The sequence below is a fragment of the Sciurus vulgaris genome (assembly GCF_902686455.1).
Source record: "Sciurus vulgaris genome assembly, chromosome: 12".
Taxonomy (NCBI): Eukaryota; Metazoa; Chordata; class Mammalia; order Rodentia; family Sciuridae; genus Sciurus; species Sciurus vulgaris.
Window position 1 is genome coordinate 102,563,830 of NC_136473.1, and position 19,069 is coordinate 102,582,898.

At 34.9% G+C, this 19,069-nt stretch overlaps 1 protein-coding gene across 4 annotated transcripts in view; it reads right to left on the minus strand.

The window, feature by feature from the left end:
- Window positions 1-19,069, minus strand: part of RALGPS2 (Ral GEF with PH domain and SH3 binding motif 2) — a 161,999-nt gene that overhangs the window by 15,192 nt on the left and 127,738 nt on the right. For 3 of the 4 annotated variants that reach the window (XM_079105939.1, XM_079105938.1, XM_079105940.1), the window contains exons 9-15: window positions 15,965-16,102; window positions 14,198-14,288; window positions 10,323-10,390; window positions 8,517-8,652; window positions 7,583-7,734; window positions 3,968-4,022; window positions 1,133-1,210 (exon numbers count right to left, since the gene is read on the minus strand). In XM_079105939.1, the coding sequence (XP_078962065.1) occupies window positions 1,133-1,210; window positions 3,968-4,022; window positions 7,583-7,734; window positions 8,517-8,652; window positions 10,323-10,390; window positions 14,198-14,288; window positions 15,965-16,102 (718 nt within the window). The remainder of the gene's footprint in view (window positions 1-1,132; window positions 1,211-3,967; window positions 4,023-7,582; window positions 7,735-8,516; window positions 8,653-10,322; window positions 10,391-14,197; window positions 14,289-15,964; window positions 16,103-19,069) is intronic. The other variant, XM_079105941.1, reaches the window with a different exon arrangement.

Here is a 19,069-nt window from a genome sequence, read left to right on the forward strand (position 1 = left end):
GAGCTGATCTTTTTTTTTTTTTGAGACACAGTCTAGCTAAGTTGCCAGGCTGGTGTCAAACTTGCAATCCTTTCATCTCAGCCTCCTGGGTCACTGGGATTACAGATATGTGCTTTTAATGACATTTAAATGTTGCCAATGCATAAGTGGTTTTTGGTCTAACAGCTCTCCAAGAAAAGAATAACCCCAACTCAAAATTTCCTTTTCATAAAATAATCCAACATTTAAATATCTTTCCTCAATTGATTTAAGATACTACACATAAAGTAAGAATGATTTCTACATGAATCAATTAAAACATACACACCGATAAAAACGTCACTGGTGATTTGAGATGCAGAATTACTACGACAGCAAAGAAAACGTAAGTTTTCCAGTTTATTAATTTATGATTATTTAGGTGTCTTCAAAGTGACTTAAAAACCTAGCAACCAGCAGAAATTTCAGGCTAGAGCTATTTATATTCAAGAAATATGTACACAAGGAGATTAGACACCACAGAATTGACCTAAAGCTTGCTATCCTGCTGCATTCTGAATTGACTGATTACCCATCACTATCTCTCACATCCCAACCAATGTACCACCATCCTTAGATGCTTCTATAGCAAATATGGTGCAGAAAGAGGCTCAGTTAACTAAATGAAGAAATCAATGAATATGAGTTGAAATACACAAATAGTACTTAGTGAAGCATTTGTGTCTAAATTCAGGTTCTGTGGTTTATCTGAAAAAAAAAAAAGTTCTTAAAAAAGACAAACCAAATGTAAAATTATTAGCAAAGTAAATGCTTTGATCACAGCTTAAGAATAACAAGCAGATTTTTTTTTATTTCTCATCCAATAGCTAGCAGCATTAGAAAGACCTGTGCAGTTAAAAGGTTATCAACTTGGAAGCAATTTAGAAAATGTGACATAAAGATTCAAGTTTTAGCAATTAGCACTGTGGATCAGAAAGAATGGTTCAAATTTATCTCTACATTCAATCTTGAAAAGAAAGTTTTCATGGGCAATTTGTTGAGTGTTAAAACCAATTAGTTGAGAAAACAGAAATAATGTCAGACCACACCCATGTATGCCAATCACCAACACCAGAGGGGAGTTCTGTGACCCCTAGGTACAGGGGAATTGTACCTGCTGGCCTTCACGTGGCTTCGATAGCCATTTCGTGCCACTCTTGTCACCGGGCCGAGAGAATGGTATAATCTGTTCCTGTTGGATTCCATTATAAATTGTATGTATTACATATACTTTCATTCACATAATCATCACCATCTAGAATAGTATAATAGTTTGTTCGTGTAATATGGCTTTTTAAATCTTGCAAGAGGACAGAATGTGGATCTGTCCTTTCTTTTTTAAAGCATGCAGAATGTTTTTCAAAAAAATTTCTTTTATTGACTCTAGAAATACTAGTGTTTAGTACATAACTATACATTTATATACACACTTACTTTCACAAATCTGTCAAAAGAATTAAAAATAGCCAAATATAAAAACCTGAACAATGTCTCATAAAACCTTATTTCTATTCTACTTCTTGGATTCCAGTTTAAATATGATGCCCAGATTTATATAAATAATTCACATTTATTACATGTCCCTATGAAGACACCTAAAAGCAATGTGGCTTGTAAACTTAAAACTAATAGGAAAACCTCTTTATTTTTGATAGTAAATCAAAGAAAAAATAAAGGAGACAAACTGAGGAATAAATATAGGCATTATTTTAGTTCTACACCAATTGACAAAGTCAATAAATGGTTAAGAATGGGATGAGTTAATATTTACCCCAAATGGCACCTCACAATTAACAAAGGAAATAAACACAAACACATTGAAACACTGATACTGCTCTACCTGGGAAAAGCTATATGCAGCACTATTGATAAATTATATTTAAAACAAAGACACTGTTTTAGTAACTTAAGCAACAACATATTTGATGTCTCTGTAGGAAATAAGAAGAAAATGATTCTAAAATTCAGAGTACTATTTTCAAGTTCACTATCCACAGACAATACTTTAAATCTTAGTTCTACATTCACTTTTTATTATTTCATGACTGAATCTTGTGGACAGCATCCATTTACTGTTACAAACTATTCCAAAAGCCACTGATTTAACTTAACCCATTAAGTTCCAAGTTTTCCCAATTTCACTGAAATTGATACAAGTGCATTAAACAATGTTGGAAATCAATCTCGATCACATATGTTATTATAATCTAATTATATTCTTATTGTTATTATAATATAATTATGCAATGTATTATATACTATATTTAAGATTCCATAGGTGTTTAACATCTGGGACAATGGGACAAAATGGGTTAAAACTGTCACAATTATAGGTTTCTTAAGCTGCACTTTTTGCAAAGCAAAACATTTACTGGATAAGAAAACTGTTTTGAAATGTGAAGGTAACACCATTAAATACTGTCTTCATAGGTAACCTGCTGGGATGAGAAGGGTTTATTAACACACCATCACCTGGGTTACTCACTTACAACTCAAGCAATCTTTTAAGAAATGATTTTCTTATTCAATACTTCATCCCCAGCTCATTTTTTTTGTATTTTATCTACAGCCAGGTTTTCACTAACTTCCTCAGTGCCTCACTAAGTTGCTGAGGTTGACTTTGACTCTTGATCCTCCTGCCTCAGCCTCCTGAGCCGCTGGGATTAGAGGTGTGCACCACCAAGCCTATCTTCATCAGTACTTTTTACCTAAAAATTACGATACACTCTATAATCAAGATCTGATGGTATTATGCTCTTTCTAGAGGGAAAGACAATTTGTGCAAATTTAGAGAGCATGCCAACTCTCGTGTTTTTGCCATTTCAGACAAACCCAAATTTAGAGAATGAAAGTAAAGGTTGGAAGAGAAACAATACATAAAAACAAATTGTTAACACTTCCCCAAAGAGAACAAAACTTGGAAACACTGATAATTAGGAAAGAAAGGATCAACAAATATTTTGAAATATATAGAGCTTGTAAGTAAAATCTTAATCACATAATAATGAGAAATCTTTATGAAGTTTCATCAGGAATAAGGAACTAATTTTCCAAATAACAAGCTTGAAATTAACTGATTCAAATTTAATTTAATTTAAATTGTTTCCTATTAAAAAGAGACTGATAGGGAGTTAAATATTTTCAACTACAGTTTTCCTATGAAAGTAACATACAATCTAAATGTTGCTGAGAAACTTAGCTGCTTAGTTTATATACAAAATAGAACAATTATTTGGTCAAGAGTCAAATGTGAGAATGGTAGTATTGACATGGTCAGAGATGTGTAAGAATCCTGAACTACTGAACTATCTGGCTACATTCTCAGGGAGACCTTGTATTTAAAGTTCAAAACAATATATTTGCTCCACAGAGATGAATTTTTACAGTTTAAAGCAACAAGGGGAAGAGAGCACAGTTGACAGGATTCGGTATTCGATAATATATAGACTCTGTCCTCTCTAAATTTTGAATTCAAACTTCAAGCTGCTTTACTTATAGTACAATTTAAAATTTACCAATTCACTGTGCCCTTGACCAAGTGAATGAAGTTGACCATTACACTAAATGCCTTAGTATTACTTAAAATTACCTAGACTTAATTAAGGAAATAATTTTATTTTTTGAATCTATAAGTAACTATATAATATTTATAAGAATCTATATAATAACTATAATTGATTATTGAAATTTTATTAAAAAAATTATAATAAAAAATTTGTTATAATTTTAAATGTATTTAATATTCCAATATGTATAAAGATACCAAATAAACATGTAAAACTATGAAAAGCTAATCATTTTCATTACTTATAATTTCAGACTTAAATATCAACTTCTAATTTCTTTCACTAACAGGAAACTTAGATAGTCCTTTAGGGATATTGTTAGTATCATATCCTTTAAGAAACTAAATAAATTCAAAGCAGTTCAACCGGGCATTTTCTTTTACCTTTCAAAAGCAGGCCATGAGGTCTCTTCACTTAGTTCAGAACCATCACTACTACCTAAAATCAAAAGTTATTCTATTATTCAAACATCAGAATTGTTTTTCCAGCTTGGATTTTACATTTAGAAAATAAATTCTCTGTGCTTATAAAACAATAATCACATCGTGGGTGAACATCCACATATTAATTCTTTATTCTACTACTATACCTGCTAGGTTTATTTTGTAATCTATTGGAATACAGTTGACAAGACTACCTAAAATAACAAAATAGCATGGTTCATTTTTGCATTCCTACTTATAGCTCAAATACATTATGTTAAGAAATAATTTGTCTACATCAGAGAATGCAGAGGAAAAAATTTTTGTTTGTCATAAGTTAGGACTAATATAATTATGAAATCCTAAGAAGTTCATGACACACTTGTTTCCTTTTATATTAAAACTCATACTACCCAAAGGATTAAAAAGTTTAATGAAATTCATTTGTCTTTAGAAACAAGGCTGAAGATAACAGCCTTCAAAACTAAAAATAAAACTGCTAAACTAAAAATAAAAACAAAAAATTGGTGCTATAACAATGTAAAATTTTCCTTTTCAGCCAGAATATCTGTTAAAATGGTCTTCAAACAGAAAACTTAATATGGAAAAAACCTGAAGGGAAATGAATTTGAAGAAACCACAATAGATTAGATTGATTTAAAAGTAATCTTAATTTTGGTTCTATTTAGTTAAGATGATTGATATGTCAAGTTGGGTAGTTGGTCCAACTTTTACAAGCAGGGTTCCACAAGAAACGTAAACTCTTAAGCTGTGAACTATCAACTATATATTTGGCATGTGTTAATTATGTACCACCTTTGGATGAACTGAGATAATGGTCAATGGACAAATTTCTATATTGTGTGGCTCAAATGAGAACCAGAGGGAACATAGTTGTGGTGATGGTGGGATCTTGCAGATTATCTTTTTTTTTTTAATGTGTTTATTTAATTATTATTTTTCTGTGGTGCTGGGGATTGAGCCCAGGGCCTTGAGCATATGAGGCAAGCACTCTACCAATAGATTATCTTTTGATTTGTAGCATTATGTAGTCAAGATTGAAAAATTTTAAACATAATCAATATGGCTTATTTGTAGAAAATGTAAGCTTTTCCAGAAGAATGAAGATCAGAGTGGATCAGTCTCCCTTAGTTAAGCAAGACTATTTAGGTTACCCAGGACACATACGCCACATTAGAGAAGGTTTGAGATTACTGTTGTCCCAACACTGGTATAGATTATTGTTGCATATAAAATTTACAGCTAAAAACTCCATTCTTTTGTATGCCTACTAATACCTATTATGGTAACAGACTTATTCCCTTTCATGTTAAAGCTAAAGCTTTAGTTTTAAAAAACAAAATTTTTAGAAGGCAAATGACCATGTAACTTTAATTTACAAAAAATAATGCAATGTTTTTTTGTTATTTATAGTCTTGGAATTAAAAAAAGAAAAAATCCCACAAAAGCAAAAGAGAGAGTCTTAAGGACAACAGTCTCCAAAGAGATGCTCTGTACAACTGAATGAAATAGCTAGATAATTATCTTGCAGTAACCAAAAGAACATCTAAGGAAAGCAAAAGCTACAAATAAACTAGAGAATAATTATCACTGTAATACTGATGATGGGACAAAAGGCCAAGTATGTACCTGAGAGGTATAATTTTGAAAATTAATTTTTGCTTTATGTGGCATGCTGAATTCTAGCTTTTAACTAGAAAAAAGTTCTTTTTTCCTTCAAGAGTATTTTGTGTATTATTTCTTAGTTTGAGGTTGCTATTTACACATGAGAAACTCACAACATTAATAAAGATATATTTCAGGTGACAAATCGTTTTTTATTAAAAAACTTTTTTCATTTAATAAGATGCATTTATCAAAAGGAGAACATTGGATAAACAACTGGTGAATGGTGCTGGAGAGTTCTGAAGCAATTTCCTTTCAGAGCTTGGAACTTTGAAGGGCTAAGGAAGTCATGATGTTCAAGAAAATGAATCTCTGTCTGCATCTCTCTATTGGCTTTTCATGAATAATGAGATGATCATATTAACAATAACAGGCTGAGCCCTCGAGCAACCTGGTAGCTAATCAGAGAGAAAGACATTTTCCTCTTTTATTTCTTTTTTAAAATAGAAACACCATAGCATGGGTATTGTTTTCTAATTAAGAAAAAAGAATGTTCAGTTAGAGGATTCAGAAGATAAACAGATGTTTAGGAAATAAAAACAAACCAAACCTTCTATTAACCTCACATCACTTTCCAATGTGGACCCCATTTCCTGGGGTCCTTCAGAACAGCTGTTTCCTCATCTCTCATTTTCAAATCTACCCCAACCAGGGCTTTGCCTCCGTAATTCTATGAAGAAGTTCTCATCTAGGTTATCAATGCCTGTATCTTGCTGAATCCCCCTGGTCAAGTCCCCTTTCTCATGTGCTATACTTTGAACTAGAATGTCCTAAGAGGTACATGTTAAGTCTTGGTCCCATTAGGCATTATTGGGAGGTGGTATAGCCTTTAGGAGATGGGAACTAATGGGAGGTCTTCAGGTCACTGGGGGGCATGCCCTGCAGGGCGGGTATGGACCCAGGTCTCTCTTACTTTCTGGCCCTGAGGTGAGTGGTTTTGCTTTGCAGACTTGTTTCTGCCATCATGTGCTGCCTTGCTGCAGGCAACAACACCACAGGGTCAATCAATCATGGACCAAAACCTCCAACGCTGCGAGTCAAAATATACCTTTCTCTTTAGAAGTCAATCTATCTCAAGTATTTGTATGGTGACAGAAAGCTGACTGTCATCACCAGCTTAGTTCTCCTTTTTGCTTTGGATATTTGCTACATTTAGCAGCTGCCTCTTCCGTGAGACACTGAGATTTTGAGATACCACTCTGGTTTTTCCCCTGCTTCAATGGTCTTCCCTTCACAGTTTCCTTTGACAGTTCATTTTTCATTAAAAAAAAAAAAATTTTTTTTAACTAAATCTCTAAATGTGAGAATGTTCTTATTTATGCTCTCCCTGGGTGAACTCAACTAGTTTTATGGCCTGAAATACTGAACAAATGCTAACTCTCATACTTCTGTCACCAGAAATGACATTACCCCTGCAGATTTGTATATTTGACAGTCTAACACTATGGGGCCTAAACCTGTCCTAAGTCATTCTTGATTCCCCCAAATCAGCCACCCAAGCACCTCACTGCCCACAAATGATTGCTCTTTCAGTCCTCTCTACCTTAGTAAGAGCACCACCTTCTAAGTAGTTGCTTAATTCAAATAACTTGGAAGCATCTTGTTTTCACCCTTGCCTTCATTCCCAAACCCAAATTGCTTGCAGTTCACCAATCTAGCCAGTCTATGTTATTTTCCCACCGGTGTCCAAATGTTTCCTCTTTGGGAATAAAAAAAATATCAGCACTTTAAAAACCATCACAAATTATATTGCCTTTATCCTGTATGTAATTGTTACTTTTTTTTTTAATCAATTTTTCTCTACTTGTGGTAGTGTTAATGAATTTTATTCCAGCTATTTAATTTCTCATTTCATACAAGTTGGAAACCTTTCAGAGAACTATTTCTCACCTATTGATATTCCACTAGAAAGAGTAGAACTTTCAGCTTGGCCTCGAGACGGTGCATGGGGCTCCATGACACTATCATCTAACAGATGTCTTGGCCCTGCATTTGGGAACGTTGCACTCTTAAATTCTGCTGTATTCATTTTATGAATGAAACTGGAAACAAAGAGAAATATTTTCATCACTTTTACTAGGTTACTAATTCAGGATATAAAAGATCCTTTTATGAAAAGATTCAGGATATAAAACACTTACCCATTATCCTGAACTTATTTCTGAACTCTCATAGTAATGAACACACAAGATTTTTTTACCACAAAAGCTACAAATTAACAGTTTAGGGAAAAATTTCTTTTCAGGAAATCTATATTTACCTATATAACTAGAGCATACTTTAATTCCATCTTGAACCAACGGTACATTAAATTGTTTATTAGTTCTAGAGAACATTTTTTAAATTTTCACAAAAACTATGACAAAGGTGAACATGGTCCCCTTTTTGGGAAAACAGTATCGCAAAACTAATGAAGTCAAAGAAAAAATCACTTTACCTTTGTGTATAGAGTAATTTTTTAGACCTAAATTACTTATTTCAGTTAAGACAAAACAAGACTGTCTTGATATAAAGGTTATGATTTAATGGTATGCTGCTATCTCAACTTTATTTATGATGGCTCTTTGCAATGTTCGCTCATCTCTCAAGTATGTAGGGGCTGTCGAGGACAGATCAATTCCAAACTCAGGTAATGGAAGAAATAAATTCTTTTAGACAAACAAGATGTTTTATTTATCAGAAAGACTAGTGTTATAAAAAAACCCCAAAACAAACAAAAACCCAAAACCTATGCAAGGACATTGTAATCTGTTCAACTAATAAATAGGAAATAAATTCAACTATAAATAACTTAAGAAACAAAGATAAGGTAAAGAATGCTGACTTATAACCCAAGCTGTGGCACTTCCTGTGTCCGTGTGGAATCAGGTTCCGGGGGGAAGGGGGTGTCTGTGGCAGCAAGGCTCCCTCAGCAGCTATACTTTTCCTCCCACTCTGGGGCGATGCTCCTACTTCAGGACCTATGGGTTCAATTAAAAGAGAGAAGGGGAGAAGTTTTCAAATGGTTTCAAAGAATTACTTTATTTTTAATCCCTTGGTATAAAAAAGAGATTTAACTTTTAAGATGATATTAATGTTAGTTCTATATTGACTTGAACATGAGAAATAGTTATTTTCCAAATCCTAAAACATGGAATCACAAACCATACAAAAATCCATTAGTTTTCATCTTACTTGCACTAAGTAGAGGGAATGCAAATATCCCCCCCACTGCAAGCAGCAGAACCAGATCAGCTCAGAATCTTATTGCGCGGACAAAATCTGTACTAAATACCCAGATTTTGAGTCCTAGGTTCAGTGCTTTTAATTTTAAACATTGATTCTATACTCATGGTTTCAGATTCCTCTTAGAATGCACTTGAGTTAGAATTTATACCTTCATGACACTTTGCTCAAGTTTATGGGAATAAAAAACAACTCAGAATTTGCACAGATTTGCAAAATATCACTTTAAGAATTAAAGGGAATAAAAAAAAATAATACAAGGGAGATGAGAAGAGTGTGTAGATCAGGTGGAGAGAGGAGGAAAGGGAAAAGGAAGGTCCTGGGGAAGGAGACTAAGCAAATTGTTACGCGTACATTCAAATATGGCTAATGAACCTGCTATTAAATATAACTACAATTCATGAATAAAATTTTTTAATAAAGGAATTAAAAGAAGCAAATTTAAGAGATCAAACTGAATGTGCTCTCCCCTGGATACTGTCACAGCTTGTTTCCTTCTTCACATCATTTAGATGGTACTTCAAACATTCTTAGAATATACAACAGAAAGCACTGCAATATACAACAGAACTGCACTGGCAATTTTTGAAAAGGTGCTTATCAGGTTGAAGATACAGCTCAGTGGTGGAATGCCTGCCTAGGAAGTGTAAGGCTCTGAGTTCAACAACCAGAACAGCGCGCGTGCGCACACACACACACACACTGCACTTATTAATTATTTCTTAATAATGAGTAGTTTTAATGTTCAAAAATATTATTTGTGGGGGACTGGGTTGTAGCTCAGTGGTGGAGTGCTTGCCTGACACGTGTGAGGCACTGGGTTCAATTATCAGCACCACATATAAATAAATAAATAAAGGTCCATTGAAAACTAAAAAAAAAAATTAAAAAAATTATTTGTGGTATACCAATAATATCCCTATTGTAAGGCAACAGGTCTGATTTTTGTATTTGAGTACCTGGCCCAGTATTCAAGTAAACTTAAAAAAAAAAAAAAAAAATCCACTAAAACTGACTCCTGTAATTATTCACAATTTGTAGAATTTTCCACTTAAGACCAGAGAAAATTTCTAGTGTAGTCAGCCCTCATTGGCTATGCCATTGCATTCTTAAAAATAATTAAAAAAATGAATATTCATAAATTCTTACCTATTTTTTTTCTGTTGTATGTTTTTCTTGATTATGCAACATTTATTTGTATGTTACTGACAAATCATAAGCAACTTTTTAATAAAAAAATGAAACAACAAGAAAAAAAACCTGACAAAACTGATGCATTTTAATGCCCAAACCATTTTTTCCCGGGTATTACAAGATTGTTAAGTATTTATCTGTGTTGGGGTCTATTCTTTCTTATTAGGTACTCTGATCATTATGTGGTAAAGACAGAAAGCAACACACTAACCGACCAAGTCTTCCCTGGAAGCAGCAGAACGAGGCGTGCTTGTCCCTGGTTCTATCTTCAGTGAGAGCCTGAATTTTAAAAAGACAACACAGGGAATGATCAACATCTGACAAAGTAACATGGAAGTCACATATTTTCTCATAAAAAACTAAAAATGTTTTTATAAAACTGAGTTACATATTTTTATTCCAGAGAAATCCTTAATTAAGATGTTAAGCCCCCTATCTCTTTCATCCAAAGCTGATCTTACGATCATTCCAGGAAATATTAGTGAGGGGAAAAACACTGAAATGTTATATTTAAATACACAAACGTCTCCCCAACTATCCCAAAGGTGCCACCAAATTAGGAATCTTCACATAGAGTATTTAATGTAAGATGCAAATTATTTCTAGCATCTTTACTGGATGTTATTGGTTTGACTCTTAAAACCAAAATTTTCAAAAACACCTTATTCCAAACTAACCATCCTACGAACCAATTAATACAACTTATCAGAAGAAAGACTTATACAGGGTTGTGGTTGTAGCTCAGTGGTAGAGAGCTTGCCTAGCATGTGAGAGGCAGTAGGTTCAATCCTCAGCACCACATAAAAATAAATAAATAAAAAAATAAAGGTGTGTGTCCATTGACAACTAAAAAATATTTTTAAAAAAAGACCTATATAAAGAAAAAGGCTGTTTGTGAAATTCCTAGTAAATCCCTGTTACATAAAGTTTCTTTTAGTCTTTAAGTTCTACTTAGAATAATATATCTAGTTTTGAGTTTCACAGCAAAAGAAGCTATGATTTCTATCAGTGGAGGCAACTTTGGGAACAATACCAAAGCAGTGGTAGAAAATGCTTTGGTATGATAAATTGAGTCTAATATTACTAAGAATCAGAAGACTAATAAAGACCATTTAGCATTTTACTGACTAGAATTTTCAATTAGATTATAAATACAAGTGGCATTCATAATGATAAACAAATCTAATGTACCTTCTTATTTTAAGTAATTATTTCCTTGATAACTTGGGATGGAATTAAATGATTACATTCCAAATATTTGACAATGTAAAATGAAGGTATTAACAAGATAAATGATTAATTGGAACACTCTGCTCCTTTTATGTTTACTACAAACAAAAAAAGTACCAACTATACTGTATTTACTCATCTGACAAATATTTACTGAACACCTGCTTTGAGTTAGGCACTGTGCTGAGCACTGTTATGTAAAAGGGAGAAGGCAGATGTGGTGTTCCTGTCCTCGGAAGCTTATAGTACAGTGAGAGAAAGACGAGAAGTAAACAAAATAACCACGATTTCCTAACGCAGCGCCCAAACAGAAAGAACAAGAAGGGAGCTTACTGGGTGCATCACACTGCTCTCTGTAGAAGCTGAAAAATGATAGCTGTATAAAAAGCAGAAGCATCTTAAAAGAGCACAGCAGTGATTGCTACTCTGGTGCTTGTATCATCATCAAAGCACTATAAAGGAAGTGGTGCTAATTCACCAAGAAAAGATAGTTTGGTATTAAAATTAAACAACAGATTTTCACCCTGATTAAAAGATACGTTTGTCATTTGTATACTTATACAGGCTATTTAAATGAGGCTGCAAAAAATAGAGGTCTTTAGATAAATGAAGTCATTTTTATTTAAATATACTTCATTGTAAAATAATTTTTAACTAATTTTAATGGCTCTTAAAATTCTTTAACTCTCAACATTTAATAAGTAGGCTGATGCAATATAACTGCATTCTCAGAAAAACAAACTACCTCTCTCCAGTCTTTCATATGATGCCCCAACACCACCAAATGACCTGAGTTCCCTAAGCCGTTTCCTGTTCCGTTCATCTGCTCATTCTATCCCTGGAATGCTGTCCTGTCCCTCCCTGGGTTCCCACTCACCTGTTAAGGTGCAACCTCAGGTGACACTGTCTCCTGCAGCTGTTCATGTTTCTCTTCTCTCTACTTTTCCCTCAGAGCTGGGTTAGGTGTACCCTCACCTATGCTTCCATAGCATTCTGGGCACAGCTCTACTATAGGACTATTTCAGTGTTCTGAAATCATCTGTGTTAGATGCATTAGACTGAGCTTCTCGAGGGCAAGAACAATATTCTATTTATTTTTATAATCCAGCAATTAGCATAATAATCAGACCACAGCAAATGCTTAATCAATATTTGTTAAATTCACCTAATGAGAAGGCTGTTTTGGTTCTGGCCACTCATGAAGACAAAAGTTAACATAACAGCATCAGTCTTCCTATAAAAATGAAGGTATATGGGGAGTCAGAACTACTTAATAGTGCCAATAGCTAAGTTTATCTTTCCAACAAAATAAAAACTAACTTCAATAAACAATACACTTTAACTGTTGTCAGTAAAAATTTATCATCTTTATAATTGTGCAAAATTTTCTTACAATTCACTTCCACTTCCACTTTTTAAAAATCTAGTGGTTTCTTGAGCCAGATGAAAAAAATTTTAATAGATACTCAAATTTTGAGTTTCAAGACAACTGTTCTACAGCTCACTGGACAAACTGTTAAGTGTTTATTAGGTACAATTTCTATATTAGTTACTAAAAAGAGATGGAAAAAATAATAGTAAATAAAAGACACAGATGATTGAACTCAAGAAACTCACAACCTAGGGCAACAGATCTGCAAAACAACTCCAGATTTAAAAGCTGACCTCATATGTTTTCAAATGAGTTACTATATAAGTCTTTTATAAAATAAAAATTGATATAGGGATATAAAATGTTAGTATCATATGGTGTGTGTATGGGTGGGGGGAGTTGGCAATAAAGGTGTTTCTGAGCATTAATGAAACTTTTAATATAAATCCAGAGCTTAATGTTTATATTTGGAGAAAAGCTAATTTCTAGCTGTCTTCTAGAATTTCAGTCTTTCAATGGGACTAATTCTGTTGTACAGAATTTTTAGAATATAAGGGGGAAGGCAAAAAATTCAATTTGAAAGCTTGGAAACAACTAGAACAACGAAATGAAGAAAAAGGCTGGGCATAGTGATATGCCCTTGCAGTCCCGCTCAGGACGCAGGAGGATCTCGAGGCCAGGAATTTAGAAGCAGCCCCAGTAACATAGATGGATCCTGCCTCTATTGAAAAATTAAAGAAGAAAAAAGGAGCCAGGCAAAAAATAAATAAACAAAATATATTTCTCTAGGTTAACAAATGAGGAAATGAAGCTAAAAGAAAAATGAGAAGCCTCTAGAGAAATAAGCTCTTAATCCTTCACCCTCTGAGAAAACCAGCAGCTATGATGTAAAGCAGTATCACTGAAAAGGGATAGCAATTTAAAAATTTCTATCCTTGAGAAACACTGGATGGTAAGGAGAAAGGAGCAGGCATCAAGGACTTGCTATGATAGAGAGAAAAGAATAAGCAGTGCAATACCGGGGCAATTCATCAATAGTCTGGAGGTAAGAAGGTTCAATAATCTCTCTCAATCCACGAAAACTGGAAACAAGCTCAAAGATGTGTCCAAAAATAACCATTAAAAAGGAGCGATTTTTCTAGTTTGTAGACTGTTTAATTTTTCTATTAAAAACTCAATTTCCATAAAGATTGAATGATTAAGATAGTGAAAGGAAGAAATTCAAAATCTGAATTGTCAAACCTCAGTCCTCTGCAACCTGAGAAAGATAAAATCCTTTTAAATAAAGGAACAATCAGGTATTTGTATATTGGTTCAATTATACCAAGTGATTAAAATGAAAGAAATGTAAGCATCCTTACCACATTAACGTACCACTAGATTAGGCATTTGTACACAATATGGGATTTAGATGTTTAAATAGATGGGGATGGAAGCATGGAGGACAGGACAAAGTACAAACCCATTTTGAAGATCCAACTTACTTGTAATTATCGTCTTCCACAAACTTTTGTAGTTCCTCTATATATTGAACAGAGTTCAGGTATTTTTGGACATGAGGCAATATGGGAATATCTAGGCAAAAGGGCACATATATCAGATAAAGGGTAGCTTAACCAGAACTTTCAAAGTTAAGCTGAGAAAAATAACTGAAGGAAAACTAAGTCCATAAGGCACCAAAATTAATATTAACTCTAGAAGGGCAAAACTGAGATAAACTTTATTTAAAATAAAACTGAAGATAATTTAGAAAGCTGTTGTTGCACACTGCTTATACAGATGTTTTTAAAATGACAAAACGGCTCCAGTTACAAAGTCCCACGTTTGAGAAATTTCATGGAAAATAATCAGAAACTTCACTGAGATTTACATATATGCCTCAACTCAATATAAGAAGTGAAGACAGTTATTTTTCTTTTTAAAAAACTTGGCTCTCATGTTGGGGTTGTGGCTCAGTGCTATAGTGCTTGCCTAGCATGTGTGAGGCACTGGGCTCCATTCTCAATACCACATATAAATAAATAAAATAAAGGTCCATCGACAACTAAAAAAAAAAAATCATTAAAAAAAAAAAAACTTGGCTCCCATTTATAAATGTTTCCCACTTCCATTATAAATTTCAAGTAAGAACAGAGGAAAGGATTATTTCAATTTCAGTAAGATCCTACTACCCCCCCCCTCACCCACTATCACTTTTAGAAAGCTTTTAAGGTTTTCTTAAAAAAGTATAGGTGGACATATGTAAAGTTAGCTTTAAAACATATTTAAATTAAATAATGTAAACCCATTATTTAAAAAAATTTTTTTGTAGTTGTATATGGACAGAATGCCTTTATTTTATTTATTTATTTTATGTGGTGCTAAGGATCAAACCCCCAGTACCTTATATGTGCTAGGCAAGTGTTCCACCACTGAGCTACAGCCTCAGCCCCTCATTATTATTATTATTTTTTGGGGTACTGGGGATTGAACTCAGGGGCACTTGGCCACTGAGCCACATCCCCAGCCCTATTTTGTATTTTATTTAGACAGGGTCTCACTGAGTTGCTTAGCATTGCACTTTTGCTCAGGCTGGTTTTGAACACTTGACCCTCAAGAGTGCCTCAGCCTCCTGAGCCACTGGGATTATAGGTGTACACCACTGTACCTGGCCCCTTATTATTTTTAATACCATAAAAACTATATGAAAATCTAATTTTACTCCCTATCAAAATGAAAACATTCAAATTTTTTAAACCCTCTTTTCTAATCATTTGGGGTAACTTAGTTTGTTATTTGTCATTCCATAAAATATATCTTGGACAAAAATTGGTTGTTTACTCAATATCTGACTCAAGAAGGTAGTCAACTGTTATCAGGAACAATGGTCTCAGCTACTTTCCTAACTGAAAAACATAACAACTACTTCCCTAACAGATTTCAGAGAGCAAATGCAATGAAGACAATAGAAAATAATTTTGTGAACTTTCATAATGGGCTAGAGTAACCCCTGTGCTTTGTTAACAAAGTTACTATGAAATAGCAGAAGAATAAAAGATCAAATGGAAAATTTAAACACTGAATTCTTCCAATTCCTTAAGCACAATCTTAAAAAGGACTGGGATGTAGCTCAGAGGTAAAGCATCCCTGCAGATGAGAAAAACTGATGCACCCTGCCGCATGAAAAGTGGCCATCAATGTGTCAGTGCATCAACAGAATCACGGCCCGGTAATGGCTTGGCTCCCCGCACCCCCCTACCCCCAAAACTTACCATACTCACAGGACTGCTGTAAATCAGAAATTATTCGAAGGATATTATTCATTAAATTTGATCTTTGCTCATTTTCTAGAATGCTGCCAGTTGATGGGTATGCTGAATCAATGTATGTTAAATCTGACAAATAGATACCTGAAACAATATTTTAGACAAATCAGTGTTTCTACTTATAGTGTGGAAGAGCATGACAAAGCATGGGGGCGAGTAGCTCATTTACCAGCAGATTTCAATACATGCCACATTTAGAATCTATTGGTATTAATATATCAACAACAGGGCTGCTATGCCCTGTATGTCCATAAAGTCGGAGTCAGACATGCAAATAATGTGTTCATCATAAATGTCTTCCTATGACACCTTTTTTATGTATGGTTTCAGGTTGCAACTAAAAACTAAAACTCCATCATGTATGGGACTTAATGGAAAGAAACTGAGCTCCTGAATGGGCTCTGCCTGTGACTAAGGTGTGTGGTAGAGAAAGTCACTTCAGTCTCCGAATCTATTTCTACATTGACACAACATTTACCTATTTTCCAAGTTTCCATATGGTCTAAAGAAGTTACCTTGGTCATCCTAGTCAGTGCCTTGCATAGGGAAGTTATTTAGTATCAGTCTTATACCTCCACCTTGAGTTGATTACTATTATCAACTGGGTCTTAACCACATTGAAAATTGTCTCCATCAGGTAGAAATACCTTAATTTTAAAGATCAACAGTTGGATTTCTGAAAGTGTTTATGCAACTACAAATGAACTTGCCTACCTTTCTCTGTTTTCTCTACCAATAAAAATAATACACTGGGCTGGGTTTGTGGCTCAGTGGTAGCAATGCTCACCTAGCACATGTGAGGGCCCTGGGTTTGATCCTCAGCACCACATTAAAAAAAAAAAAAAAAAAAAAAAAAAAAAAAAAAAAAAAAAAGGAATTGTGTCCACCTGCAACTAAATAAATAAAATAATACATTTCCCAAAATAATTTGATTTTACTAATCCCAAACATGGAAGGTCACTCACTAAAAGTATTTCCTAAGAGTTTATCATGCAAATGTAAAATGTATAAAATACTAGAGCTAAAGAGAAAAAAAATATATTTCCCTACTTTACCTTTCCATTCATTTTCACAAACTCCCAGGGTAAATGCAAACAAAATTACATACCTAATGCCTTTTAAATAAGCCCAGTTTTCCTCCCCCACCTTGAATGTTTTTTAGACACATTTCTGCCCATTCAAAATCTTACTATCAGTCATTCTCTAGTTTTCTCACAGATTTCAAGAAATACATTTAGAACTTGTTTAGTTTTTAACAGATGAAGAACATGTCTAATGCCATGCAACTTGTTAGTTACAGAGTTTGATCTCAGAAGTTTCACTTGTAGCCTAGGTTTTTAAAAAACTACATACTGAACTGGATATGGTGGTGCATGACTCTAAATCCCACTACTCAGGAGAGTGAGGTAGGAGGATTGCAAGTTCATGGTCAGCCTAGGCAACTTAGACCAGGTCTCAAAACAAAAAAACAAAAGGGCTGGGGATGTAGCTCAGTAGTAGAATACCCACAGGTTCAATCCACAGTGTTGAAAAAAGACTGTATTCTATTATAAACTTATGCATTATCTATACTATTCACTTAATAACTTTTATGGCCACATAATCTCTTCAGCTGTTTAAATTTCCTCATCTGCTCAATATCATAAACTTGTTTAAGGCAGTTGCTCTACCTTGCACTCTTAGAGAATCCTCTTACTGTTGTGACTGCAGGTGGCATTGAATGCAAGGTAACAGGCAGGCATGGCAATCCTTTCACTCATCTTTGCCCCATTCATTTTCCCTGAGTAACTCTTTACAGTATCTTTTAAGTCACCTTCTTGAAATATTTCCCCTCCCTGTCTTCCAATGACCTACAGCCTGGATCTTTCTGACTTCTTGCAATCTCAGAGGAGAATCCCTTTCTCTTTTTTCCAAATCTGAACTGCAATTCTGAATGCGCATCCCTACTGCCTCCTTCCAAACACCACTGCTGCCTCTGCTCCCAGTCGCTCCCCTCTGACTCCTTTCCCAGAGCCGACACACACAATTCTCTCCCATCTAAGAAAATACAATCAAAGCAACCCTTCCTTCAAATCTGATGCCATTCTCAGGAAAGGACCGTTGCCCATATCCCCTCAACAAACAATGTGAAAGAGAAACACAGAACTTATTTTATGTTGGGGGCTGTGCCATGTTGATCACATCGGCAGCGAGGAGGTTAATTGACATAAGCACACTCAGGTGATTTTCTCGTCCACGCACACGTGTGCACATGTGTTCTCGAACACTAACTGCCTGCTCAGCGCGTCTCACCTAATCTTTGCGAAAGAGGCGTGGCCCTGCTCTCCGCCTCCTGGAGGTGATATAAGCATAGGCGGAGCGAGACAGAGAAACACAGCAGTCATTAGAAGCAGCCAGAGGGAAAAACACGCTACAGCAGCCATTAGCAGAAGAAAAGCAGTAGCAGAAGACACGCAGCGCGGCAGTAGCCAGAGAAGACACGCCACAGCAGCCATTAGCAGAAAAGCCAGAAGAAAGAACACAGCAGCGAGTGGGGGCAGCGGCGGAAGGCAGATCGCGGAATGGAGAACTGAGACACTTCACTAGGGCACCTTGGGTGGACGTACCCTTAGTTCACAGGATGCAGGACTTTAAGGCGTAGCAAATCTCTTCCTCTAAGCTCTAAGCAAAGCCTGTCCTTCTCTCAAGGTCTCTCTTAAGCAAAGTCTCTCTCTCTCTCTCCTCTCAAAGCAAGTAAACCTCATTTCCTCTATCCTCTATAAGTAAACAAGCAAGAAAGCAGTGCACTAAAGAGAAAGATAGAAGTGCCTCAGTTTCCACTCCACCACCCATAAGACCCGTGCAAGTTGTTGCTGCAGGCGGTGACAAATATCCATGGATTTTGGAACCGCAAAGAGCCAGCGGCGTTTTATCCTCTATTTTAATGTAATATTTGATGCACACTGACGTTTACATGAGTCAGAAAAAACTGTGGAAAAACTTTGAAATGGGCAAAAAAGATCACTAAGAATCCTGGGTTCAGTGCATCATTTTGGCCCTTATACGCTGCTG